The sequence below is a fragment of the Sapajus apella genome, unplaced genomic scaffold (genome assembly GCF_009761245.1).
Source record: "Sapajus apella isolate SASKATOON/1434 unplaced genomic scaffold, GSC_monkey_1.0 scaffold86, whole genome shotgun sequence".
NCBI lineage: Eukaryota > Metazoa > Chordata > Mammalia > Primates > Cebidae > Sapajus > Sapajus apella.
The window spans coordinates 6,719,452-6,746,921 of NW_022437026.1; the positions used below are offsets into that span (position 1 = coordinate 6,719,452).

The window sequence follows — 27,470 nt, forward strand, 5'->3', positions numbered from 1 at the left end:
GCGACCAGTAGTTCACAACAGGAACAACACGAAGGAAATATTAAAATACACTGAAATAAGAAAGAAAGGAAAGAAGAAATGGAAGGGAGGAATTGGAAGGAAATAAAACGCTTCCAGAAGGAAAGCAGATGTGCCTATTTCTTGGGGGCCGTATGAGCAGAGTAGACAGCAGCATCCTGGGAGTCAGGTGTGTGGGCTCCACACTCTTACTGATGAGTCTGATTATCTGTGTGGTCTCTGGCAGGTGTGTTCATTTTCCTGGGTTGTAATGACTTCCTCTGTAAAGTGAGGGGCTTGACTAGGGGGACCTCAGTTACCTCCCGATGACCACATGTCATTTGTTCATTGAGTGCACCTGGCAGCTAGTCTCTGTTTTCCAACTTGAGACACGGGGTGTGGACCAGTGTTCACACTGGGCACCTCCTTCCAGTTGTGACTTCATTCTCAACTTAACCACAGACTCCCTGCTAACTGTGAGCAAAATACATTCTTTTTAGTTTATTACTTTCTTATGTCTAGAAGGCTATCGCTAACTTTCTTGTGTACCTCTTTTATTTGCTTTATTTTTAAGGTGTCCATACAGTCAGTTAGGGGAGATTAATATGGATGGAAAGATAATAGTTGTGTCATTTGTAAAGTTATTCTTTCTACTCACTCCAAAGGAACTAATTTCTAGCTTTTGGGCTCATTGCTGAAAACTTCCAATGAACGTTATTTCATGTAGTGGGAAAAGGAACAGTGGGATTTTCTCATCTTTGTTTGGAGGCAAAGAGGCAGATATGCTGGAGAAGTCAAATGCAAATCTGATGCCCGTGGATAGTATCTTCACAGCAGCTCCAGATTTTAAAATTAATTCAAAGGCAGGTTTTAAACACTGGCTTGCCTTTGGAGTCTGAGCTTTAGGTGACATTTAAGTTTATGTCTGTGTTAAAAGAAGATACATTTGCATGAGTAGACATTTGTGCCTGGATGGGATTCAAATGAAACATAGGTAACAGAATATCAATTGCTCATAGTGTTCTAATCCAACATCCTGTAGTTTCTAAGCAGGCATTTACAGAGTTAATACTTACTAGAGAATCAAGGCTCAACTCTTTTCTTGTATATCTCGATATTGCAAACCCTGGTAGTTTTAATTAGTGGCCTTTTAATCTCTGGAACAAAGCCAATGGCCTGTTCCCTTGGACAAATTTCTTAACAACCTGGCACTGAGTGGCTTTGTCTAGCCTGCTTGTGGGAGCTCTTGTACCCCAGGCTGTCATAAAGAGTTACACAGGTTATGTCTGCATGAAGGAACCAGCTGAAGAGATGGGTGGGCACTGAAATCAGTTCTTCTTCTTCCATATGCCAAATCAGTATCCTGACGTGAGCTACATTCACCTAGAAAGGGCTTTTCCCCTAGCGCACACAAAGGCCCGCGGTTTCATCTGATCCTATCCTACCTTCGGTCTCCATTTCCATCCTTGTCTCATGCCCTAGGACAGCCTGGGGCCCAGGAGGGCTGGCTCTGTGGATATTGCAACCTTCCTACTGCAGGTCTTGACACTGGACTAAGGGACAAGGGATCTGGCTCATGTCTGAGCTCCTCTGTATGATCTCAGGCAAGCTGCTGTCTCCTCCCATGACTCAATTTCTTCATAGGTATAAAGAGGAAAATGTCACCTTATCAAAATTAGATGATGCAGAGGTGACAGACAGTTGGGCTTCAAGCCTCTGTTTGCCACCCATTCCTTACCTATGTATCCTTGCCCAAGTTATATAAACTCTTTATGCCTCAATTTTCTTAATCTGTAAAGTAAAGCTAATAATGGTACCTACCTATATCTCTTTAGTCCTTACCAGAAAGCCTACAAAGTAAGTGTCATTATTTCTTCCACTTGACATATTTAATAAATTGAAGCCTAGAAGAAGACAAGTAACTTGGCTAAGATCACACAGAGGAGCTCAGACAAGAACCAGGTTTCTGCCTCTTAGTCTAGTGCCAAAACCAGTGCATGTTTATATAGATAGATATGATATGCTGGTACGGGTAATACAGATATAGGTATAGATACAGATATCCATATGTGCACGTGTGTGTGCTGGTTTATGTATATATGCGTATATGTATCTGTATGCACACACATGTTTGCATGTATGTGTATATGTACCTTTATGTATGCACATACACACATATGCACACAGTGCTTAAAACAGTGCCTAGCCTATAACACTAAGATTATTAAGTACCTCATGCTCGGTAGGTACTCAATAAATGCTACCTATTGTTATTATCTGTAGAGAAAGTTTCTACCTGCTAACAATCCCTCCTGTGCTGGAAGTTTGTGGTTCGAACAGACTAGAGCTCAGTGTGGTCAACCTTGGCTTCTTGAGCATTATTTGCATTCTGAACTGGGGCCTGAGGACAGCCTGCTCCCAGGGCACAGACAGGAGCAGAACCGTCAGTGAATTGATTGGTAAATACAGCAAATCATCTGATGGGTTGGCTGCATGGGGCGTGTCAGTCTGTATATGTTTGTGTGTGTTGGAGATAGTGGTATGCAAGCTTATTTTAACTGGAACTCGTATTTTCTAGCCCTTCCAAGAACTCTTTCTAATGCTTCATGGGAACACTAGACAGAGGATCTTTAAAGTAAAAACACAGTGGCTAACTCCCTTTCTTCAGTTTTTCTGAACGGCTGAGTAGAGAGAGGAATATTTTGAAGGAAACATGGAGATTAGGATGAACCTTTTTTACCCCATCCTGCTTTGTACCTATCAGTGGAAGGTGAGGGCTGGTCTTGGGGGCAGGAAGATGAATGAAGTGACATTTGCAGGATCTCCCAGCCTGAGATTCTGAAGGCAGGCGTGTAGGAGGTGAGTACGCAAGGGAGATTTCATCACATGTTGCTCTTAGGCATGGCTAGCCTGGATGGGTCCAAATTAGGAGTAAGGAGACCTGGGTTCCCAACCTGCTTGGTCCAAATCCTTGTGAAGGCTGCACCTTGAGTCATTAGGCATTTAATTCCCAGACATTCCCTGCCCCTTACTACCAGTAAAAGTGGTAAATAGAGGGTGTGGCCGGAAGGCTCTTCTAATCCCTAATGCCACTCCAAGTCCCCTAACAGAGTTAAAGCCTAAAATGACTTCTATGCCCAATAGAAGAAATTGTGTGATGGAGACAGTTCTAGCTTTCCATTTGGCTTTCTAGCCACGAACCTGCGTCCTGTGTCCTTTCTCCAGCAAGTCAGGGAAAGTGCAAAAAGCAGGCTTTACTCTACATTGACTGCCCAGTGCTAATGGGTAGGAGCACGTCAGCTGTGGTACTTGCTGGAAAACTCACCACATTTTGGATTATAGGGTCACCTGGCTGTGTCTGGTAAGCAGCTGGAGGCTTCACTAACAGATGTCACTCTAAGGCTACTGAAAGTAGAAGAAATCAGATAATACAAAATTTCTAACTGTATTCACATTCGTGTGTTCTTTGTTTTCTTATTTATATTCAGTCATAAAAGAAAATGAGGTTAAGTACCTTTACACACGGAAAAACCAAGGAACCAAAAAGTGCAGTTACTTCCCTGAGCTCACAAAACAATGACAAGACTGGATCTCCTTTCCTCATTTCCCTGTCTCTAACCCATGGATAATTCTCTGGATTGCATTGCCTGTCAGAATTTCTCTGTTCTTACAGTGTAAATTTCAGCCTTAAACTCCACCTACAACTTGCCATTTTCCTCCAAAGCATTTAAGATGTTCTTTAGCATCCAGACCCTCCCCCAAATGAAGGAAGCCACAGTGAAACACCACTGGGTTGAGGGGTTGCAAAACAAACCTCAATTCCCATAATTCAATTCTCAGGCCCCAGCTTTCTGCTAAGATGAACAGATCCACTCCAAAGTTCTTAGAGTCCACAGTGATCAAAAGCATCTGTATATTCTGAAACATGCAAATCAACCCCGTTTTTCACCCTCATCTCAACATTTGGTGGAGGGCTCAAGAGTCAGCTGGCTGGTGAGTGGACACGGCTTAGCAGATGAATGGAAGAATTGAATTCCTCTCAAGGTTTGTAGAATTTGATCTGAAATATGAAATGCCAGCATATGTGATGAGAGGGATCGCCTATCAGGTATTTCATTGTCCAAAGATGGAATTAATGGCAATGCTGTATCTATGTCAGACCCAGGTAATAAAACTTTATGGGTTCCTCCCCGTGAAATATTTTGTTTATGTCACATGGGTCTCATCGAATGTTTTTTTCTCTTTTCTTCACTTCTCCTCCCCACCCTTTTCCCTCCCCTCTTTGTCTCCTGTGGCCTATTCCCTTTGGAAATGCATTAGTTACCTAGGAAACCTTAATGTCATTTTTTTATGAGTGGAGTTTGGTGCAGCACAAAGTTAATTTATAGGGTGGTTAGGAATTCACATCACGATTGGTGAAATAGGAGACTTTATTATGATTTCTATATCCACCTGTGTGGTAGGAATACATACTTTCCCTCTATCATTACGGGTAATTTCTTGAAACATAATTATGAATATGTATGCCATGTCACAAAATGAGTTGATTCACTGTTGTTCAATGCAATCCATTATATTGTTCAATGTAAGCCCTAGAACATAATTAGCAATAACAACAAACCAATAATATACCCAGGCAATCTGTTAAGAGTTGAAGGATATGGTGGGATTTCCTTTTAAATGATGAGGTGGTTCTGGGTGAGAGGCAGAGAATGAATAAGACGAGACTTTGAAATTCTTCAATTCTGTCTTTCATGCACGTTGAGATCCACGTTAGGAAGCTATATAAATTCTAAGTATGTCCACTATGTCATTCTGCTAATTTCTTGCTGTATTTTTCCAAAGGGGACAATGTACATCCATAAAATTATATGAATGAAATGTGTATGGGTGGCACACAAATAATAATTCCCAGGACATTCCAGAGCCAAGCTTCTTTCTAAAGACAGTCATTCCCCCAGTGGTGTGATGGTGTTTTCAGTGTAAGGACTATCAGATTGGGATTGGCACTCACATTGTGCCAGGCACTGTGCTGAGTGTTTTAAATTCATTAGTTCCTTTGGTCTTCATATTACTTCTGTGAGATTGGTGTTGTTTTCACCAACTCGAGATGGTTCTGAGAAGTTAAGAAACCTGTCCAAAAACACATGGCTAACGGGTAAAGGCAGAGGGGAACCTGCTTTTCTCAGACACCAAAATCTACCCTGGCAGTGAATTCTAGGTCCTGGTCTGTTATTATGTTTTTGTTTAATGTTATTCTGAGTTTCCTCAGTTATTAAATGTGGACTGAGGATGTAGGATGATAGAAGTTGATATCTGATGTCTGTGTTCTGTTTAGAGTACTGGTCCTTGGAGCAAAGCTGTGCTTTCTTAAGATGATAGAAAGTTGGGGGAAGACCTGGGCTTGCTGAATAAACATAAACAAGCCACTCCATTTCTGTGGGCAACTGGATCCAATTTGAAAGAAAAGAATAACGTCTCACAGATGACTCCAGGGCACCTGAAAGGAATTGCTATGTGGCCTGACAGCCTGTGTAGCTGTTGGTTAATAATGCTGTTGCCAGTAGATGTATAGTAATGGGTGGGCAGCCAGGAATCTTTCAAGTGCGGAGGCGCCAAGGTAGCATGAAGACGCCTTTCCTGACCCTTAAGCTCTAGTCCCTGTGCAAACACCTTTTGCATTCACTTTAATTGTTGGAAAAACGGAGACTTCCAGACTCCAGTCAGCTCTAGCAGCTGTCTGGGTGGATGGGGGTGGGATGGATGGGGTAGGGCAGGACCTCCCCACAGCGCCCTCCAGCAGCAGAAGATGCAACTTGCAAATGCTTTAGGATCAGTGAAAAACGTGGCGTTTATTTCAGTAATCTCAAAAGAGAGAGAAAGAAAAGCAATGGAAGAGAACAAACATTCAAGGCTACCTACCCGATCATGGTGGGGGGTGGGAAACCAAGCTTGTCTTTGACATGAACAGGGTCCTAGGAGGCCATTCGGTCCAATTCTCTCATTTCCTGGGTCAACATGTCACAATGAATTAACCACATACTGCCACTGCACGGGGCCCCCTCCCTCACCACATGCCGAGCCCCCACCACAGCACACAGTCCACTGAGCTCAAACAGAGGAGAGAAGTGCTGTTTTTCATGAGGTAAAGGCAAAATTCAGTCCCACGTTCTGTTTCTGTTCAGTGTTCCAACCACAGAGTGGTGCTGTTGCAAAAGATAAGGGTACCCAGAAGGCATGCTCTGGAAATTTGCTTTAGGAAAGAGTTTTAAAGGGGGTTTTCAAAAACAAGATCTGGTTCCTGCTCTCAGAAATCACTTTCAAGAGTCAGGGACTTAGGCTCAGAGGCAGCAGGGAGAAAAAGAAAGTTCAGCAACCTAAAAATATAGTCGACAGATGGACAGCCAAAGTCATGGCCACGAAGTCAACTTGGAGAGGGGCAATTGCCTAGTGAATCCTAAAAGATCTCATCCTGGATGCTTCCTTAACCAGGGCTGTCTATGGGGCACGAGCTCGCAGCCTAGCCAGCTAACTTTCCAGTCCTGATCTTTGCTTTTGCTATACATACCACTATGGTCTTTCTATAGAAAAGAAAAATCTCTATTTAGAAACACGGATTTACTTAGAAGTCACAATATTCTGCAGCTTAAAAATGGCTCTACATTGTATATAATAATCTTTTTATTCTATCTTTTCAAAAATACACCTTTCTAATTCTTTTTTTCTGCCCACCCTGTTCATTTAGCACCTTGCTGCTCTCCTGGAAGCCACTACAGAGACCTGGGGGGTGGTGTCACTCCCTAGTCTTTAGAGGCAAGACATCTTCAGGTCTGAAGTCTAAAGGAAAACAGTAAAGGAAAAGGCAGTTCGTGGTGCTCAAGGGAGATTGTGTGAAAGACGCCCAGAAAAGGGCTAAGGCTCTCCCTTAGGGAAACCAATCGTCTGAGGAAAAGTGCATTTTTCACCCTCTGCTCCTGTCCGGGTCTCTCCCTCTTCCTCTCTCCTTCCCTCCGTCCCTCCTCCCCTCTCCCCACGAAGACACAGCACATATTTGGCAAGATTAAGGTGTCACCTCTCATATTACAAGGCCTGTTGATTGCAAGCAAAGACGGACCCACCAGTTCAGGACAAAACCCCCTGGAGCTGGAAACAATACAAACTCTTCCTGGGATCCCCGAAAGTCTTGGCAAAGTGAGGCGGCCAGCCAGTGCAAGGCATCTGCAGAAGAAATCCAAGTCCTAAAGACACTGCTTGCTGCCTTTTCTTCTTCTTCGTTTCTTCTGATTTTTCAAGTTTGTTTGCCCCCCTTCCCCTCCTCCCTCCAGACTGCCAGGGACCTGGGAGCTGCCTGCAGATCAGTCCGCACATGTATTTAACCCCTTCCCTGCTGCAGCAGGAGCCAACCACCTCTTTCCTTGCAAAAGGTTCCCGGAGGATCTGGAGCTTGAGTAAAGAACTCCATCAGTGGATCTGAAACTGGGGCCTGAATCCCTCCTTTGACCAGGGCGAGAAGCTGGAGGAGGGGGGCAAGTGCGGGAAGTGGGGGAGGGCAGGGAGGCGGGCCAGATGAGAGGGAGAAAAGCAGAACCCGACAGAGCACGCCCAATCCAAACCTTCATGGTGCTGTGTGTCGGGGTGGAGGGAACGAGTCGGCAGCCTCGTCTGGCCCTGAGGAAGACGTCGACATTTTGGCACGAGGGGAGACACTGAAGGAGGACCCTACCCTTGCGAGGAACCGCAGGAGGTGACGCCCCTGGGCCTCAGCGGGCGCTTCCGGCAGTTTTCGATGTGGCAACCCCCATCAGCCAGGATAATGATGAGGCAGGTACAATCTATCTAGTACGCAACCCCCAGACTCCCCCTCCCTTCCCACCTCCCCATCAAACTCCCCAGCTTCTCCTTGTGTCCGGTTGGTCCTGAACCGGTGGGGGCAGTTCTGCTGTTTGACCAAAATCTCAAACAATTCCAAGGTATTTGGATTTTTTGAACCTGAGCCCTAACCGAAACATGGAGTGGCTTGCTTATTAGACACCTCCAACGACAGGGCAGGGAGGAAACGGGATACTCGCTCCCCTCCCCAGTCGCGCGTGAGTCAAAAGGTCCTGGCAGGAGATGATGTGAGGAGTGGCTGAAGTGGCCGGGAGGAAGGGATGAGGAGCTTGGAGAGAAGGTCCACCACGCAAGGACTCGGGCAGGGGGCAAAAGGGCAAAACTCCGCTCCAGGGTTCTCGATTTCTCGTTGATCCCTAAGTGATATTCCCCCCCAACCCCCCACTTCTCTCGATGGCAAATGGGCGAAAGCACGATGACTTAACTTGGTAAATTTAGAGAGAACGGCTCGGAGCAAGTGGGGTCTAACGGGCAGCTAAAATTATCTCCAAATAAGAGATTTTGCCCCCTCCCCCATCCTTTCCTCGAATGAATCCACCGGTGGGGAAGTGCGCGTCATTACTTTCTGGGCGCCACGAAGAGGTTTGTTTGTTGCTCGCCTTTCCTGCTTCTCGCGCTGTCCCCGGGTGCAGACTGGTGGGTGCTGGGCGAGCGATTAACTGCAGGGCCCCATCCTAGTTTGGAAGGAAGGGGTTTAGAAGCTGGAGGCTGGGTGAAATGGGAGGCTGTGATCCATCCCCTTCTCCTTTCCACACTCCAGCTCCCGCAGACAAGCGCGCGCGCACACACACAGCCCCTCCCTAGTCCCTCGGACCACCCGCCCCCACGCCCTCTACCTTGACCTCCCTTGACCGCCGACACGGCGTCCTGGGCGCCGGCCCCCGGGAGCGGCGAGTTCGCCGGGGAGCGATTGTCCTAGGGCGTGTTCGTGTTGTGGGGTGGGGGGAGGAGTGGCGGGTGGGCTTGGTAGGGGGTGGGGAGAGATCAAGAGCTGGAAGGGTCTAAGGTTTGGAGGAGGAGTCTACGCCTCAGACCTGATCCGCCAGAGGAAAGGGCCAGAAAAAGGCCCTAATGCCTTGTAAAAGAAAAGAGATCAAAAAGAAAAATTTCAAGAAAAAGAACAACTAAGAAAGGCTGAAGACACTAACATGTAACCTGTTACGGTAAATTTAATGTTTCGTTTTTTCCTGGATCTCTAAAAAAGAACTCAAGGGTGGGGGTTACTGATGAATACTACTGATTTGGAAGTTTTTGTGGCTGTTGCTGTTTTGTTTTGTTTTCTTTTCTTTTTCAAGGGGAACTAGGAGAAATGACCCCTTCCCCGCCACAGGTCCCGAAGCGAGGTCCGAGGGGCTCTGGGGCACCGGCGTGCGCGGCGCTGAGCGGGCCGGGCGGGGGCGGGCGGCGCGGCGCGGAAGGGGTTAAGGCGCTGAGCGCGGAGCCATCTGGCCGGGTTGGCTGGTTATAACCGCGCAGATTATGTTCACGGGACTCAGAGTTGAAGCTCCTCTCCCTACCGAACAGCTCCGCGCACCGCCCCACGACACAGCCCGGCGCAACTACTTTCTTCTCTCTCCTTTCTTTCTGCCTCTCCATTTTCCCCTGCTGGGTAGCGGCTGCGGCGGGGTGGGGGAGACTTTGAATGACCGAGCTCGCGTCCACCTTTCTCTTCATGTCGACGTCCCTGGAAACGGTCACACGGATGCCATGGTTACTTTTGCCACGGTAAGGGGAGGCGGCGGGCACGTTGGGTGGGCAGGTCTGCGGATGGGGGGCCGTGTGGGGAGCGATTTTCCAGTGGACCGGCGCGGGTGCCCAAACTCTGCACCCCGCCCCACCCCCATCGCGCCGCGCTCACTTACTTTCCCGGGCTTGTGCCTTCCCCAAAGTTTGCGCTGGGATCTGCCCGAGCCGAGGCACAACCGCAGCCACCCCCTACACACACAGACACACACACACGCACACACACGCGCACACACACACGGACACTTCTCCACCTCCTCTCCTCCCCTCTTGTCTGTCGGCTGCCCTAGAAGCCTCCCTCAGTCTGGGAAAGCGATCAGGTTTAAGGGACCTGGATTGGAAAGGGTGGGGGGAGGCGAGGGGAAAGGGGGACGACGGAAAGGCAGGAAAGAGACGCAACAGAATCAACCATCCACCACTCCCAACCAACCGGTCAGCTTCTCTGAGAAAGCTCCCCGCGCATCCTATAACAAAAGGGGGTGGCAGACAGGAACCCCGGGCGGGGAGGTGCGGCCACAGCTTCCCTGCACACGCCCTGCACCCTGCGGGCCACTGCGCCTGATTCTCAGCTCGCCCCTGCACCTCCGGGGCCAGGGCGTGGGCTGGGGGAGGGGACGCGCAGCTCAGGACCCGGAACGTCGCATTCCAGTTTTGGGAGTTGGGACTCACTGCCCCACGCCGCGTACCTGCGTCGGAGTCCCCCGAAAGGTTTTTTTCAGAAAAGACCTCGAGCCGCGGGCTTCTCTTGGCCAGCGCCCACCCGGCGGCCACCCCACATTGGGCCTTTGCGCAGATGTTGGAGCTCCGTGCGCAGCCCACACCTTTGGGACCCCTACAGGGAGCTGCGGCCACCGGGGCCGGGCCATCTCTGGGGACTTCCTCGCGGTTTCATCGAGCCGGTTCTCGGACTTTCAGCTGTGGCGTGGGAGGCTGGGAGACCCGGGCACCCGCGCAGCCAGCCAGGTCGGAGTTTAAAGGTCCCACGACGGACCGAACTGCCCCATTGCCCCAGAGATTTACTCGGTGGTGGATGCTCCTGATGAAATTTGGGACGCTTGGGAGTTGAAGCTTAGGGAGAGGAGGCGCGAAGGCCGAGGGGATGTGCTAGGGGAGTAGGTTTCTGCTTGTTGCTCTCGGCTGGAGTCGGTGCGCGTCCAGGAGGCGCTGCTTCTTTGCGGGAGTTTGGCTGCTGCGTGCGTTGGTTCGTTGTCTGCGCTTCCGATGCACTGCACTGAGACCACTGCGTCGAACCGTGTGGGGGCTGTGGATCCTTTTTTTTCTGGAATCGTGGCGCGAGTGGGATTCCCGGTGGTGGAAACACCGAAAAGATCGTCTGGCGTTGGCCTCTGGCGGCGGGCGGCAGGTTCTGAGTCCGAATGGAGGCCGCTCCCGGGAGCGCGGGGCTCAGAACTAGAGAGCTCAGCAGACTGTGCGCCTGTGGACTTGTTTATGTGTGTGAAGAGGTGGGGGCGGGGGCCTGCTGAGAGGGGAGGGGAGCCTGGAAGGAGTGGGTGTTTGTCCTGGAGCCTGATGTTTGTAACTCATCTGATTATGGTGTGTACTGAGATAGACCTCAATGCTTTTTAATAAAGAGATGCCCGCTCCTACCCCGCAAAACAGCGAGAGCGAGGAAAACATGGAAGCGCTCTGTCCTAAACGTCAGGATGGGAGAAAGTTGTAATATAGAGGGGACTTTTCCAGCGGTCCTGTTTCCACAACACTCAGAAGTTCTCCAGCATACGCAGTCTGCCTCCTGCCTGCCCTCAATTCCTTCCTGAGACGTCGCACAAAGAAAGCTGAGGGGTAGAATGTAGAGGATAAAATCCAACCGCCTCTGTCTTGGGTGCAAACACAGACTTGGGTATGGCGTTGGGAGTTAACGGGGTTGGAAAATAAAGCAGGCTCGACCGGTAAACAGTGTTGAAGGAAGGTAGGAAGTCTGGGGTGTTTCCCCTAGGGAGTGTGTGGGATTTTGTGTTGGTGAGACTGGAGTGGAGCTGGATTTAGAGGATTTGGTTGTGTGTGAATGGGATCTGCTTATCTATGGAGTGAGACTGTGACCATTGAGTGGTCAGGGAGGGATAGGGATGTTTTTCCAAGGTGCGCGTGTGCGTGTGCGTGTGTGCGCGCGCGTGCGTGTAGGGGGAGGTGGCAAAAGAGCTGGAGTCCCATCCCTCTCTGGTGCCTGGGAGGTGTGTGTTTCTGGGGAGTCTGTCGGATGGGCATCTGTGCGCTTAGCGGGAGACAAGAGCTTGCAGGAACATAGGTGTAGCTAATGCGAAATCTGTGCCTATGAAGGGTGTCAGAGCAGGAGGAGAGGTGCAGCCTGTTGAAGACAGATGGCTTGTGCATGCCTGCACAAACACATGGAGTGGGTGTGGTGTAGGAGGGCGGCTGCGTGTGTGAGCGAAAGGTGGATGCGTGTGGAAGGTTGGGCTCCTGAGGATTACCAAAGGGATGTGTGTGGGGGGTGGGGAAAGATTATCTGAGGAGCATAGGGTGTGAACTTTATGAGGGTGCACTGGGAAATTTGGCTGGAATGGCACTGGGGCATGTGAGGTAGAAAAGTGTGAGCTCAAATGCTCTTTATGGAAAGACAAAGCGTTTGTATGGAAGGACACTGGGTAGGGATTGGTGTTTGCCTCCCCTCTCCTTCCTCCCCAGAGAGGAGAGAATTGGAAGAGGCTTAGAATGAGAGATGTACATTTAAGGGGAAAAGTCCTTGTGCATTGGCACTGGGTGAGAATGAGAAGAGATGTGTGCATAAGACTGAGTAAGTGGAGGAATACACTATTCATGCCTAGTGTCAGGAATGCATGCTGTATAATGTTTTGTAATGGGTTTCTTATGTAATGGGGGAATTCACTATCACCAGTTCATATTGATAATCAATTAAAGCTAATGGAGTGCCTACTGGATGCTCAGCCCATTGCTGGGTACTGGGGCATGGCACACTGCCCTGGAAAAATTCCTTCTCCAGGCTCAGCTAAATGCTGCTATTTTGCCAGAAATAGACCTCAATGCTTGCTGAGGTTTCTTCAAGGTCTATAATTCAGTTTCTAGAGATGTTTATGGATCTTGGGGGCCAAACGGAAGCTGACTTGAAATATATCTCTGGTTTTGTAGAAAGGGGAGCGTAAGGATAAGGAAGATGTAGACTTCTGTGTGAAAGGGAAGGGAGCTGGGTGCTGTTGCTGTTTCTTGTAGGGGGTGTTGGCTGGGAATTTGAGGGTGCTGTACTTCAGGTCAGAATGTAGGTCCAGATCCCTTTGAGGATTGAGTTTTTGAGAGTGTGCAGGGCCTCCTTCATAGCTGGAATGAGACTTGATATGTGGAGCTAGAGAATGGTAAAGTCATGATCAGGGAAGAGATGGACTGGGGGTGTTCGTTCATCTTTGATGTTTTCTGGGCTGAGTGTAAAGCTAACCTGAGTGTGTGTGTGTGTGTGTGTGTGTGTGTGTGTGTGTGTGTGCATGTGTGGGCATGCGCACTTTGGCCTGGACTCATGCAACTGGGAGAAAGCTAGCCAGGAGGATAGGACGGGTGGACATTCTGGCTCTTGTGAAGGAGGTGCCACTATGGATTTTTGTAGGAATTCTGTGTATCTGAGGAAGGATAAAGATTGTCTTGGATATCCGGATGTGCGTCTTCAGTGAAAAAAGGTGTACGCAAAAGAAGGGCCCTAGACTTTGGGGAATGAGAGAACAGTGTAGCTGGTCCAATTCATACCCTCAGATGACTAGTGAGGCAACTGGGTAGGAAGAGAGTGAAGGGTGTGCTTTCGTGATGCATAAATATCGGCCTGTCTGGAGCATGATGGGGAACCCCATTTGATTAGGTTCTGACCAGCGGAGGGCATATGTGTGAGAGGACTTTGTCTCATGACAGTTTTGAATTCATGAAGTTACAGCTGTGCCATTTTAGGGGTCTACCTTATTTTTGAGGAGAGAACTCATCTGTGTAAGAGATAGTTCATACAGTGCTTGACTATTGGTGAGAAGATCGGGGCAGATATTTCTGAGGGCAGGGTGGTGAAGCGGAAGACTTTGGATAGGGAATGTCTTAATTCGAGTCCAGTTCTACCATTTGGGAAAAGTATGACTTTGGTGACGTTTTTAACCTCTTTTAACTCTGTGTTTCTCTTTTAGTAAAGTGGCAATATAATGACTCAGGGAGGAGGAAAGTTCACTCCTCTTTTCCCCATCAAAACTTGGTGTGTTTAGTTGTATACAGTTGTACAAAGATGAAGTGTAATTAAATACAGGTGCTAGCATGTATGTAGGTCATTGTGAAAATGGGATCTGGACCTCTTTCTCTTTATAGTGCAACTTAATCAGAAGTGAAGTCATTATGCCCATAGCATCTCTACTGCTCACTCACTGTGTAAATAAAACTTTTTAAAACTGCCTCAGTTTACTCATCCAGAAGCTGGAGGTACCCGAGCCTGGATTATAGATGATGGAAATCTTTAAGATCTTTGAGCTATTCAGAGGAAAGGTAGTCTAAGAATCAATGTTATTGATGATCAGAGACAGACAGACCTTTATTTTTTAACATCAGCTATGCAGACCAGAGCATCAAAGCAAATGTGACTTGGAGAACAGCAAAAATAATAATTGTCCTTGACATATAGGCACCATTTGAATGAAAGAAGGGCAAGCCCAGCCTGCTTGGTAAGAGGAAAGCATGGGCTTTGGGTCTTTGAAATTATTTGTGCCCAGTGCAGCAAGTTGGGTACAGCCACTTTCCCCAGAGATGAAGATGGAGGTGCAGAGGGGCACGGAAAGCCACTGAAACCTCCAGTTCTTCCCAGAAGTTAACACATGCTGTCAACTCCTGGCTCAGAGTCAGGCTCCCATCCTTGAGTTCAGTGGCCATAAATAGTCAGGAGCTAAGCTATTTCCAAGAGGCACTAAACCAATTCTGTTGCTTTTCTTGGCGAGATTGGGCCAATTAAGTTGATTGGAAGAGGTCACTGCTGATGGGTCTCACGTTCCCCAGGCGGGACAGGCCAGCAGAGTTTAATTGCATAACATTTCCCATCTCTGCAGTTCCACTCCCAGATGTATCAGATGTTCAGGCCTCTCCTCTTCCCCTACATTCAGGACGCCTGATGGAGCAGGCGGCTTCTGCAGCAAACTTCTCCAGACCGTTTCCTGAGCAGTTACAGCACTCCCACCCCAACTGGAGGGAATGTAAATCTGTGCGTTGCCCAGAAGTGAGAGAGAGGATGGTGGGTTGACACAGAAGATCTTTAAAGCCCACCACCCTGCCTCAAGCCTCACCAGCTGCTGTTTTACTCTTTAATGAGGCAGGCAGTTTCTGACGTTGGGGATGTTGAACTAATGACCGTTGCTAGGGTTTTAGATTTAGTTTTATTTAAAATTGAGTTTGTTGGAAAAGGACCAACTCTCCTACTGGAGACAAGCCTAAGCCTTGTGTGGTGCTGCTGATAAGGTATGTGGATGTACTTTGTGCATGGACAGGAGTGAGAGGAGACTATGGGACGTGAGTACGTGTGTGATGTGGGACACGTGAGCACAGGAGCTGCCCTGGGTAGGCAGGGGGCATTTGTCGAGCTTACGTTATGGATGGCAGGTATCTGGATGCTTGGCTCAGATCGGATTGTCATTGGGTTGCTTCTTACAGGCGGGCCAGCTTGAGAAAAAGTTGGGGACACCTTCTTTCAGAGCATTCTTATATGGGGATGTTGAACTTTGAAGTATGAGGCCAGTGTAGATATTACTTCATTCTTGCCTGGATGGATTTCTAACAAGATTGAAGCTGGACCAAAGAAGTCTTTCAGAAGATTCATTTTAGAACCTGTGAGCACACATGTAGATGGCCCAGAGCCTTAAAGTATTTTTTGTTGTGGCTAATAGTTTTCCATAACTCAGTCTTTTATTTTACCTAAAAATACTGAGAAGCCAGAGGTTGCACACACCTCTACATGGTCAGAGTGCATTTGCTCTTCATGTCCTCATCTGTGCCATGGCCCTTCTCAAACAGGATTAATTGGGAACAACTAAGGGCTTCCTGTGGCTCTGGGCATCCTCTGACTGACCCTGGTTTCATTGAAGCAGAACAGATTTCGGCATGAAATTTGGTGTGGTCTGTTGTGATTGCTCACTTTTTAGTAATGTCTCCAGAGAAGACATTCGCTGAGCCTATTTTCTTGTGGGTTTGTTCAGTTAGGGATTTTCGGAAGATTTAAGTTTCCGTAACATTCAAGGCCAGAGGTGTTGGAGAAAACAGTAGCCAATAATCTCGAGAGTCCAGGCCAGGGTGACTTTCAGTAGCATGAGGCAGCAGGTAGGTGGCTGACTCGGAGGTATGGGACCAGGTTCAGTGACTGGGCTCTGTCACTAATTAGCTGCTGTTGTCTGACCCTGGATGTTCTCTCTAGGACATGATTTTGCCAGACGTAAATGAAGGGCTTGAATTAGAAGATCTCACAGTCCCATTCCAGCTCTGCCACCGTAGAATTCCACAGTAGCCAATCCTCCTACCTAATCAGTGCTAATTGCCTCACTTGTAGTGCACCCTGGCACACCCTTAATGAGCTCCTGTTTTTATCTTCGGGGAATGGCTGAGTCAAAGGCAGAAAGGCATGCAAAGAATTTGCCAGAGTGTTTCACTTTGGCCAGGAATGCTCTAGATGTTGGCTTAGCCTATACAGGATGTGCAGAGCTGAAAGGGGTGGGGTTTGGCTTTCTGATAGGCCTGGTGCTAATCATTCAGCTTCCACGTGAATGTGTTTCAGTGGCAATGTCTCTGACTAAGAGAAGCATCCATCTTTAAGATGATGGATGATGATGATGACAGTTAATATTTGAGTACTTACTGGGTGCCAGGCATTATTACAGTTATTACATGGCATTATCTCAATACTCAAAATAATCTCATTTATAGATGAGGGTACTGAGGTTATGTTAGGCTAAGGGTTATGCTGATGTTCTTGGCTTTCCAGCTTGAAGCCCATGGCATCCCAAGCCCATCACCTGCCAGTCAGATTCTGTTTTCTATGTTCTGTGATGTCATCCAGACGGGAGCTGGGTCCATCACCTTCTGCAAAGTTGGTCACCCCATAGGGTAACCTGCTCCCCACCCCTGGAAGCTTCCTTTTCATGTGTAAGAAAAACGTTTAGGTTTTTTAGCCACCTGCTGGCAAGCATGTGTCAGATCTGTCTCAGCTTCCATTGGCCCTCCCCCTTTACTTCTTGTTCTGTTGACAAGGGAATCTGTCCTTACAGAACACGGGTATTGATTTAAGCCACAGTTGCCTCCTTGTAAACTCTATAAAATTGGAGCTGGACATCTGGTTTTGATCCACACGCCCATGAGAGGTGGTAGGTCCCAGTATTCTTGAGTCCTGGAATTGCACAGAATCAAAGTGAGAAAGAATATGAATGAAGAACATGAGGTCTCTTTAGAATTTGGAAGATGGTTTTCTTTGATAGGCTAGGGAACTCACACCATTTAGACTGGGGCCAAAGTTAAGACAGACTTCATCCTGGGAAGTTGCGGGGGCAAGGGTCACTGCTAAAGACTGAGGTCCCCAGGCAGTGTTTGATACAGAGCAGAGCAACTGTAGAGACCTCCAGCCAAGGATTTGCCACTGCATGCCACTCTCTGGGCAGTACCAGAAGTGGAGAAGCCAAACAGGTTCTTGGGGTGGATGTTGTCCTCTTTGAAGGTTGTGACTGAAGGCTCATTCCTTCTTCCTCCTCTCCCAGTGATGGTGGGAGAAATTTCCCCACCGTCACTACCACATATGCATCGTCAAGACAGTTAATGAGAGGTGACTTTGTTCTGTTCCTTACCAGTGTTCGCATGTACAAATAAATGTTGAACACTAACCAAATGCCTATTGGACCATAGGTACTCACAAATCATGTGTTTACTTTACTTGAAATTACTTTTCATGTGTAGGGTGACAACTTTTTTCTTTACATGGAGTATATAGCGTTTTGAAAACATAGCTGGCAAGGCGCGGTGGCTCACACCCGCAATCCCAGCACTTTGGGAAGCTGAGGCGGGCAGATCACCTGAGGTTGGGAGATCGAGACCAGCCTGAGCAACATGGAGAAACCCCTTCTCTACTTAAAAATGTAAAATTAGCTGGGCGTGGTGGCACATACCTGTAATCCCAGCTACTCGGGAGGCTGAGGCAGGAGAATCACTTGAACCTGGGAGGTGGAGGTTGTGGTGAGCCAAGATCGCACCATTGTACTCCAGCCTGGGCAACAAGAGTGAAACTTCTTATCAGAAAACAAACAAACAAACAAACAAAGCTGATAGCCAGGTTCTTGCAATTTACTTCACCTTTCCTTCTGTTTCTGGGTCTAAGACACCAGCATTTAAATATATCCTCCTTTGGCCCTTAGGGAGTTTGTCTCAAGTTCTCAGCCTGAGATTAGCTCCATCCCATGTCTACAGGACCTGTTCCTAATAGTTTATAAGGTACTTCCACTGGGTTCAAGAGGAAGACACAGCTCTAGAAATCACCTGCTTTCCCAACAGGTGTGTCCCGTGGTGGGGAAGAAGCCCAGTCTTTCTAATACTCACCTGGCTACCTTAAGTAGCTTGCCACATTTCCCCTGCAGAGAGCCTAGACTAGCTGTGTGACTTTAAGGAAATCACTTTCCCTCCATGGGCCTCCTTTCTTTTCCTGGAAAAGGGAGGAGTTGGACTCACTAGAGGATCACAAGGACCCGACCAGTGTGATAGATCACATCTTCCATGATTCTGCTGCTACCTCGGCCTCACACTGTGGCCCATGCCTGGGATTCTCAGGTATCCCTGCTGGGCTGGAGGACTTATGTGGAGAGATGTGGAGGGGTGGAGGAGGAAATTAAGTTATGTGATGCCAGATAAGTCATTGAACATATGGATTGCATGTTTATGAAGCACTGAAGTAGCAAGCTTGCCAGATTCATGGCGGATCTTGGATTGGAAGTTGGGAGTATGGGAGAGGTTTATGTGGGATTAAAATTGTCTGTGGGCAGCTGAATTCAATAAGCTGAATCAGGGAGATCCCAAACTATGAGTAGAGAGATCAGACTCCGCCTCTAACTCCACCAGAGACTGACTACAATTTTGGGAAGGCCCTGAACCACGCTAGGTCTCACTTTCTCATCTGTTAAGAGCTACCGGCTTTGATTATCTCTAAGGTCTTTCTTGACTCATCATTAATTAAATTGTGGGAATTGGGGGCTAGTAGAAAAACCTGGACAAATGCATGGATGGAGGAGGGGATACCTCAAAAATCCTAAATATAGAGGGAAACATTCTGTGCAAGTGATACCTCTATTTTTTGAATTGGAGATAACATCAGAGGATATATTCTGTACATGTTGTGTTTCAAATGCTCACCCCTCCATCATCACCAATGATATTGAAATCATCCTTCACGTATTTGCTTAACCTGGGAAGCCTCCCTGCATTTCCCCAGAGAGTCTGGGGCTCCCTTCCCAGCCTCCCGATGTTAGACCACTTAGCAACCTGTGTTTAACTTGCATTCCTAGAATATGAACTTCACCGAAAAAGGGATCTGTTGTTTTCATTTGTGTGTCCCCCAACACCTTGAATAGTGACAGCCACAGGAATGTGTTGAGTGAATGAATTGTCTCTGTGACCACTTGTGACACAGCATGACCGGTCATCGTGAGCTCAGAACGTGCAGCAGCGATGTGGCAGTACCAGAAACTGGTCTCAGAGAGGCAGTGTACCTTGCCAGGGCTTCAAAACTGTGTTACCTTGATCTCCCTTTTGGCCTGTCCCAAGGCTAAGGCCATGAATGCTCAGTGCTTGCTGGCCAGAAAAGGCTGTTACTACTCTCTCTTAGAGACCCTTCTTCTCCATGTCTTAACCTGCACAGTTCCTCTGCAAATTGGGGCTCTTGGTCACGGGGAATTGGATGTCATTCCATATGCAGTAGAGTAATCCCCCCTTAGACACTGGAAAACAACTCAGAACACACGTGTAAAGATTACCCATTAAGCTTCCTGTTCATGGCCATGTGCTAGATGTTGGAGAAGATGCAGAGATGAATGTGGTGATGGTGGCCTTGGGGTCTGGAAACTGATGAAGGAGACAGACAGGTACAGTCATAGTGCCCCAGGGAGAACAAGGAAAGCAAGGAAGATGGAATGCAGGGTATCCACTTCAGGGGTTGTTTTTTAGTACGAGCCATGATAGAGACTCCTGTTGGTTCAGGAGCAAGCTGGAGAGCCCAGGAATGGTCACCACTTCCACATGACAGTGGTTTTCTTGTCCCTGAATTCCAATGGCTAGGTGATGGATGCTCAGAGACCATTGTGATGTGAGCCCTTGGTTCTTGTGGGGAAAGTCGGGGGAACATGCATATTGTACGGGTGTTGGAGCTGGGGGAGGTGAAGGTGTGCGTGCTTACGGGTGTACTTCTCAGAAGTATCCCTGCTTGTGGCATGGTGGGAGTGAGTCCACCTCAGTCCCCTAAGCTGTGCTTCTACCTCCTGCCTGATTACACAGCGTGTATTGTCTCTGTGACCACTTCTGACACAGCAACAGACTGCCATCTACTGTCCACTTCTGTCCTTGGAGTCCCTCCTGCTCAAGGAGGCATTCATTTTTTTTCTTATCCGGACACCAGGAGAAACAGAAGTGGAGTCCTATTTAGTAATTTATTTTAGAATTTAGAAGGAAGCCTTTAAAAAACAACACATCCGTCAGATGGTTTTCTTTTTTTTTTTTTTTTTTTTTTTTTTTTTTTTTGGAGCTAGCTGAGATTTTATTTTGGACCAAAAAAAAGCCAATTGAATTGTTTTGCAGCTGGTTTTCTTCTCTGTTTGCAAAGTATTGTCGTTAAGGGGCCACTCTGCTGCCACTGAGTCTCGCCAGCCACCGTGCTAGGCGCCGTGTGGAATACCGAGAGATACAAAGCGAAGCCTTACCTTCAACTGCCTTGCAGTCTGCTTGGGAATACGGGGTAGATTTGCAGAGAGGCAGATTGCAGGATGTGACAGTAGCTATTTGGTAAGAGGCATCAGGGTGGTAGGCACTACAGAGGTTTTGGGAGTTCGGCGGAAGGAGGAGCCCTTGTGGGCTGGGGGATTTGGGAAAGACAAATGTGGGTCTCCTTTTAGCAACCCCAGTGTTTGGGAAGAGACTTTTAAGAGCTGCACGATGCTGTGAGACAGGCTGTGAACCAGAAACTCTGGAACCTGGAGGGCCTGAGGTCTAGTCCAGCTTCTGTCAGTCTTGCCCTGTGACCCAGGGCCTTGGGTTCTGTATCCTCAAAGTGAGGCTGTTGGTCTTCTTGTCATGTAAGGGCCCTACCATCTCTGACCCTGGGAGCGTACCACTCTTGCATGCAGTGGGAAGTGGTTTCCTGGTTTCCCACTTGTCAAGAGCAATAGAGTCAGTTGGATCCTGTGAGGGAAGGATACCTGGATTCAGGACCCCGTGATGACCCTGCACACAGCAGGAGAGGGAGAATTTCCCAGAGGAATTTTGGGTACTGTTAAAATACAAAGTGAGGAAATGTTCCCTGTGGCCTCTGCATGCTGCTCCTCTCCAGAACTTTCCCGGACTTACCTTCCAAAAATATATGTGCATGGTGCTTTGAGTCCAAGATAGCTTCCCCAAAAGAAATTGCATTAGTATTCCAGCATTGTTCATAGCTCAAATATAGGATTCCTTCACACTGGAATTCATTTTGTGATTGTTTTTATGGAGGCTTTCTTTGAGATTTGAGACTTTTTGATGACTGTGGATTAAAATGGGGGAAAAGATTGTTTTCTGTAACTAAGTCACTTCTTGTCTCTTTTTCTCTGTCTTTCTTAGCATTTAAACCACCACCAAGGAAATCTCCAGTGAGTTTATTGCATATTCTTGTCTTTTGATGTGTGTGTGTGCATGACAGAGAGAGAGAGAGAGAAAAAAAAAGAGGGAGATGGGAGAGAGAGAGCACAAGAGATAAAGATATTCTAGACTGTGGTCTATAGCAAGTCTAGGAAATCAAGTTGAATTTGGATTGGGTTACAGGTTGAGAGACCTCAGCTCCTCACTGTAATCCTGACATTTCCCTTTTACTTTTTGGCTCTTGTCTGAATCAAGAATACATCTTCCCATTCCCCTGTTCTGTGTTTACATCTCCTTTTGCGGCAGCTGTATAAAGTTACTGTCTGTCTACAGCAAGTCTCCTTAGTTCTCTGGGGGACTGTTCGACAGAGGCACAGTCAAGGATAGAGCCATTAGAGAAGGTCAGCTTTTGGACGAAGAGAACAAAAATATGTTGGGGAATTGGAGAAAGATGCCCATTGTCGATCATGTGTTTTCCTGTGGTATGCCGACGTCTGTGACTGTTAACCACAGAGAGAGAACATGAGCAGGGGCTGGGACAGAGATAAAAGGGAGATTCTCCCCAAACCAACCCATGTGGAAAGAAAGCAGGAGTTCCCCAGCAATAGACGTGGAGCCAAACAACCCGGGGAAGCAACTAGGAAACTTCCTGGTGACCTGTGATGTGTTTTGTAATCACTGGTGAAAGTGGGAGGAGATGGGGTAAAGGTACAGGTAGAGGACGTTCCATGGGAAGAGATCACAAGGTGAGGGAAAGCAGGGGCTTCAAGCACTGAAAGAAGGCCAGGGAGGGGATGAACAGAGAGCAGCGTAGGCTGATGTGGACTGCATGGTGGAGAGGTGGGCAGGAGACAACCGGGAGCTCGCTGTTTTGTCCCAGGGCCGTGGGAGCTGTGGAAGACACTGAGGGCACAATAGAGCTTTTGTTTTGTTTTTTTTTTGTTTGTTTGTTTTCTTTTTGTTTTTTTCCCATATCTTTAGTGTTCTTTTTATTTTTTTTTTAATTACAGATTTACAATAAAAAAAACATTGAGGAGCTTTTGTTTTAAAAAGATCCCTCTGGCTGCAATGTGACTCTTAATAAAGAGTTGTTCAGTGAAGAAAGAAATGGTTGATGGTTGGGTTGATGAAAGAATTAATGAATGAGCAAACAAGTGGTTGAGATGCAAAGGGAACCCAGCAAGCCTGATTTGATCTCTGGTTACTTTGACCAGTACTAGCTCCAGGGGTGATTATCTCAGCCTGGCAGGCCAGGGAGCAATGCATTCATTAGAGTGGCTCTGGGTGAGGACACATGGATTACAGTATCTGAACTTTAGGGTAGTTGGCAGTGGGGAGGACCTCTGAAACTTTTTCCTTCTTCTGTGCATTTCCATCCTAATTTGATTTCATTCAGGATCAAAAAAAAAGATGGCTTTTGAAATCACATCCCAGAACATTTGAAACTATGGCAATGACTTCCGCCAGAGAGGGCTGCTTGCGTGGAAGACCTTTTCATAGGCTTATCATGGAGCAGGACAGATGGTAAAATTTCTTGAGCCTATGAAGCGGTCCCAGATTTCTAAACATCTGATCCACCCATAGATGATTGCTGTGGATTAAAGAGTGTGTGTGTGTGTGTGTGTGTGTGTGTGTGTGTGTGTGTGTGGTGTGTTTAAAGTTTCAAAGTCTCCTGAAAATTACCAAGTGCTATCAAACTTTTTTTTTTTTTTGGTCAGTAGTAGATACCTAGAGAATTTCTTGCGAGGTCACATTGTTTAGCATGTATAAGGAACATGTGTGTGACAGAGACTCGGACTGACACCCGGTGTGCCATCCAGTTGCTTGGGAGGTGGGAATGCTCCTTGGTAAAGCCAAAGGGAGCCAAAGGGGACCTCTAGTGTCTTTGCTCTCCCATATCCTGACTATTCCAATCTCACCTTGCATTTTGAGGCCCTTTAACTTTGGCTAACAGTGGTAGTTGCTCAGAACGTCATTCAGGCCAATTAAATTTGAATGTCTAGAGTTGAGACAGAAGCTCACGAGGTGATTGCAGTGTACAGCCATGTTGAAAAGCACTAGCTGACACTACTAACCTACTCTGCCCTCCTCCCTGCCTTTAGGCAGCTTTGCCGTGATATCTGTCCCATCACCACCTCAGTGTGCTGATGAGAACTCACTCAGTTAAGGAAGTTCTACAAAGAATGTTCAACTAATTGGGCTGAGCCCTCCTATTCCCTGCAAATCCAGCATTTGCCTCAGAAGTTGGAGGCTAGGAGGACAGGACACGTTCTTAGCAGATTCTGAAATGCTCACCATCTCTCGTCTGCTGAAGGCGGCATTATGGATGAATGGCAGGGAACATTGGGGAGAAAGATCAGCATCCATAGGGCAGTAACAATGTGTAGTCACCTCTTTATACATGTCATTCTAGTTCCCCTGACAACTCTCAGAAGCAGATATTATACCAGGCTTGCATGTGTCATCTCCTTAGTTCCCCCAACAAGTCACAGAGGCAGACGTTATACCAGGCTTGAGTACACAGTTTACATAATGCATTCATAATGCAAAGTGGTTTGTAATCCCTGAATGATCAGATTTCCTACACTGGTTCCCCCCAATAATTTGCCTATCAGCCAGATACCTTCCTCTACGGTTAACTCAGGGCTGCTGATTTCTGGCACTGGTGGCTCAATGGGAAGGAAAACACCTATCTCCTCTCTCTGCTCGGTGGGATTCAGAAATCTTGGGCTGGTCCTTCCAGGATGCCCAACCTGAGGACATGTTTTAACCAACAGGCCTTTATATTGAGAAAATAGTAGTTCCCTTCCTTGCCATTTCCCTGTTAGAAAGCCATGGCTTCCAGGACAGACGGGGAGTAGAGGTTCAGAGAAAGAGGCTAAAAAAACAAGACCCAAAAAAGTTAAGTTTCCAACCATATATTCCCAAATTGTAAAGTGGACCATATGGAATCATTGTAATCCCTGTGTTTCTCATTTACAACTTTTGCAAAAGATATTACCGTGTATTCTGTCAGGCATGCTGGAGCCGGATGTCTAGTACCCATTGCTGAGTGCGTGCTTCAGTCAGAGCTTTGGACTTGGGATTCTCCAGACTGCCAAGTGACCTGTGGGTAGTTTAGGAACATAATGCTTGGAGTGAGCCACACCGGCCTGATGTGAAGACCGGATGGTAGCCCGGGAGAGCAGGCTGGGTAGTGGTGCAACCATAATCTGCAGTGGTGGGCAGGGGGTGGGGACAGGCTTCTTCTGCACCAGGCACTACTAAGTGAACTGTACATCGCAGAGACAAGCCCTGCTGAGAGCAGTGGAAGCAGAAAAACACAGGCCTATCTCTGTGTCTACCATGTAAGTAAGTCTCTCTTGGCTATGTCTACCTGCCACCATTGCCCCCTCCCACCCCAAATATACAGCGTCACCTTCAGCTGTGGCTTTTGTTTTTTGATCAGGGGACTGTAATGTTTCTAGAAGGGAGAAGAACAATGAACAGAAGGATTTATGTATGGATGCTGGGCAATTTATTTTTCAAAGTCTAATCTAGAACATGCTCATAAGAGACCGTGAATTGAGTAAAAAGTTGACTATAATATTAAGGACTACTAGGCACAATGACTGAAAGAGGAGTTAAGAGTGATCCTTCAATAATTCCCCTATGGGATTACACACATTTAAGAAAAAATGTTATTCAGGTTATTTCTGCCTTAGAGCTAAGCATCATTAGAGCGAAACAGAGAGAGAACTAACCCTTAAGCAGGAGGACCCAAGTTCTCATTCTGTTTCTGTCAATTACCGTAGGCATAACCTCTCAAAGCTTTGGTTTCTTCTTTTGTAAAGTGGCATAATAATGCCTACCTATTTAACACAATTAATGTGGGGTTTCAGATGAGATGATGCGTAGGGTCGCTTGGCAAGCTGTAAATTACAAATATATGTTATAGTTTCAACTGATACATTCCTATGTGAATAGCACATTGCTCTATTTGGAAGATGGCTCTTCTCTAAGTCAGGCTGGGATAAAGTTCCCTGAGGAGAGACACTGCAGGTACCTAGTTATTGCCAAAACATTGATTGTTTCTAGGAAGCTTGAGGAAGCACTATAAGGAATGGGAAGAAATGTTACAGCCTGGCTTAAAAGAATAACAATGTATCAGTCTACCTATTTCTGATAATGTCATATTGCGGTAAGAGACTCAGGGTAGCTTTGTGAGGGTCATGGGCATGCACTGCACTGTAAAAATGGTGTCCAGGAATCCTGGGTTTATTTCAGTATGAGTTGCCTACCCCTTCTGCCAACCCAGTCACCTACTTCGCCCACAGCTGCTCTTGATGAGGTCTGTGCACACACTTGCAACTGTGTGTGAAACAGAGCTTCTCCTCTTATATGAGAATAGATCTGGTTGCAAATCTAATAGATTCCCCTACCAAGATGACTCCTGCCTTTTTTGTTTACTTCATTTATGAAAATACCCTTGAAACGTCCATTGTCCCCTTTTGTAGATATGGTGCTTCATGTCTTTGAGGTTGTCAAATCCTCACGCTCCTTTCTGATTGCTCTTTTCACCTGTTCTTTGGGTTTTGGCTTTTCTGTTGGTGGAGTTTGCTGTTTCTTTTCATGCTGCAGGCTCTCCTGAGTTGGATGGTTGCTAATTCTTCTTGCCAGTTTATCTTCTGTGGCAGAGTCTCTGACATGCCTTGGATGTGGTTTCCATGCTTGGCTTTAGCTTTTTATATGGACTCTCGTGTCCTGAATGTTTACCTTCTTTGAAGGATTTCTTTTAGCTCCTAGCCAATGAAAGTCCCCCTTCTTATTGTCAAGCCTCGACAGTAATTATTGTATTGCACTGTTTTGGGAGTAGTGCTGGAAGGACTTGCTGATGGATGAGTGGTGGAGAGCAAGGGCAAGAAGGATATAATGGAAAAAGGAGCTTCCCTCCCCAGAAGGAAGCTGTCCCCATTGTTCTTGGATTCCTAAGGCCTACCAAAAAGAGCTGACTTACTTTACAGTTTCTGAGAGAACTGTGTGTGCTGTTACTAGGAGCACAAGAGAAAGAAAAATAGTCAGAATGTTCAGTATGCTTCATTTATCTAATGTGAAAAACGAACTCTGCCCAGTGACTTAACAGGCATAAACTCTGTTTCTAAAAAAGCCACTTCTGAGTTCTTGATATGGTAAGGTATTGTGTTCTGTGCTGGAGAGAAATACAAAAATGCATGGTTCCTCACCTCCAAGAACTTATAGTACATGTAGGGAAATAAGACAACCCCGCCTGAATAACACTTAAGTTGGAAATGACTAGGACCATGGAATGCAGCATGCAGAGGGCACTTGGAGTTCTAAGACTTCTGATGGGTGATTGAGGAAAGCCCTGGATCAGTGAAGCATATTTTAAGGGATGGGGATAGCACAGACAGCACAGGGGTAGAAACACGTGTGGAGTGTCCGGGGCTTGACCAGTATCCCTGAAAGGAAGGGCGCGTACACAGAGCATTTAAAGGAGCTCTGTCTCAGGGCAGCTTCCCTCAGCCCCTCCCAGGGCATTGAGGCACACTCTCATGGCTCTTCTCTTTTTTTCTGCTTTCAGTGTGTTCTTTGAACTTTTTAGAAACTTCCCCAGGGGTCTTCTCGTCTGGTCTTCGTTTAACACTGCTCCATCTCATGGCGTTCTACGTTTTGCAGGTTGTAGTGCTTGAGATCCAGCCTTCCCAAATGATTTCTCTGAATTTAGCATTTGGTGTGCGTTTTGCTATCTTGCTGCCATCCTAGCCCCAGCAGAGAAAAGACTTACCTGGAGTATGCACAGGGCTTCAGAGAATACCCTAAGCTTCCTGACTCCTGAATTTACAGAGCTCTGCCAAACCTGGTCTTGCGAGACTGAGAAATGCGCTAACAAGCCATCCTCTTCGGTGTCAAGTGCAGACAAATCACTTAGCCCCTCTGAGGTCCGCCAACAGTAAGCTACTGGTTTTTGAAACCCCAGGATAATTCATCTGATTTCA

The 27,470-nt window shown here is 47.1% G+C and overlaps 1 protein-coding gene and 2 long non-coding RNA genes across 5 annotated transcripts in view; 2 read left to right on the top strand and 1 right to left on the bottom strand.

Annotated features, from left to right (window-relative positions):
* Window positions 1–7,057: 7,057 nt before the first annotated feature.
* LOC116534259 lies at window positions 7,058–10,287 on the bottom strand. The gene is made up of 2 exons (XR_004261649.1): window positions 9,871–10,287; window positions 7,058–9,571 (listed from the first exon to the last, which is right to left on the bottom strand). It is a non-coding gene; the product is annotated as an uncharacterized LOC116534259 (long non-coding RNA).
* NTF3 (neurotrophin 3) overlaps window positions 8,873–27,470 on the top strand; it is a 64,994-nt gene continuing 46,396 nt past the window's right edge. The window contains exon 1 of one of the 3 annotated variants that reach the window (XM_032254532.1): window positions 8,873–9,050. Coding sequence is in view for 1 of the 3 variants with exons in the window: in XM_032254530.1 (XP_032110421.1) it covers window positions 9,367–9,612 (246 nt within the window). In the remaining 2 variants the exon portion in view is untranslated. Of the gene's footprint in view, window positions 9,051–9,345; window positions 9,613–10,182; window positions 10,594–27,470 lie in introns of those variants that run through there. The other 2 variants (XM_032254530.1, XM_032254531.1) reach the window with 2 other exon arrangements.
* Window positions 20,677–27,381, top strand: LOC116534260. The gene is made up of 4 exons (XR_004261650.1): window positions 20,677–20,688; window positions 21,024–21,034; window positions 21,604–21,606; window positions 27,017–27,381. It is a non-coding gene; the product is annotated as an uncharacterized LOC116534260 (long non-coding RNA).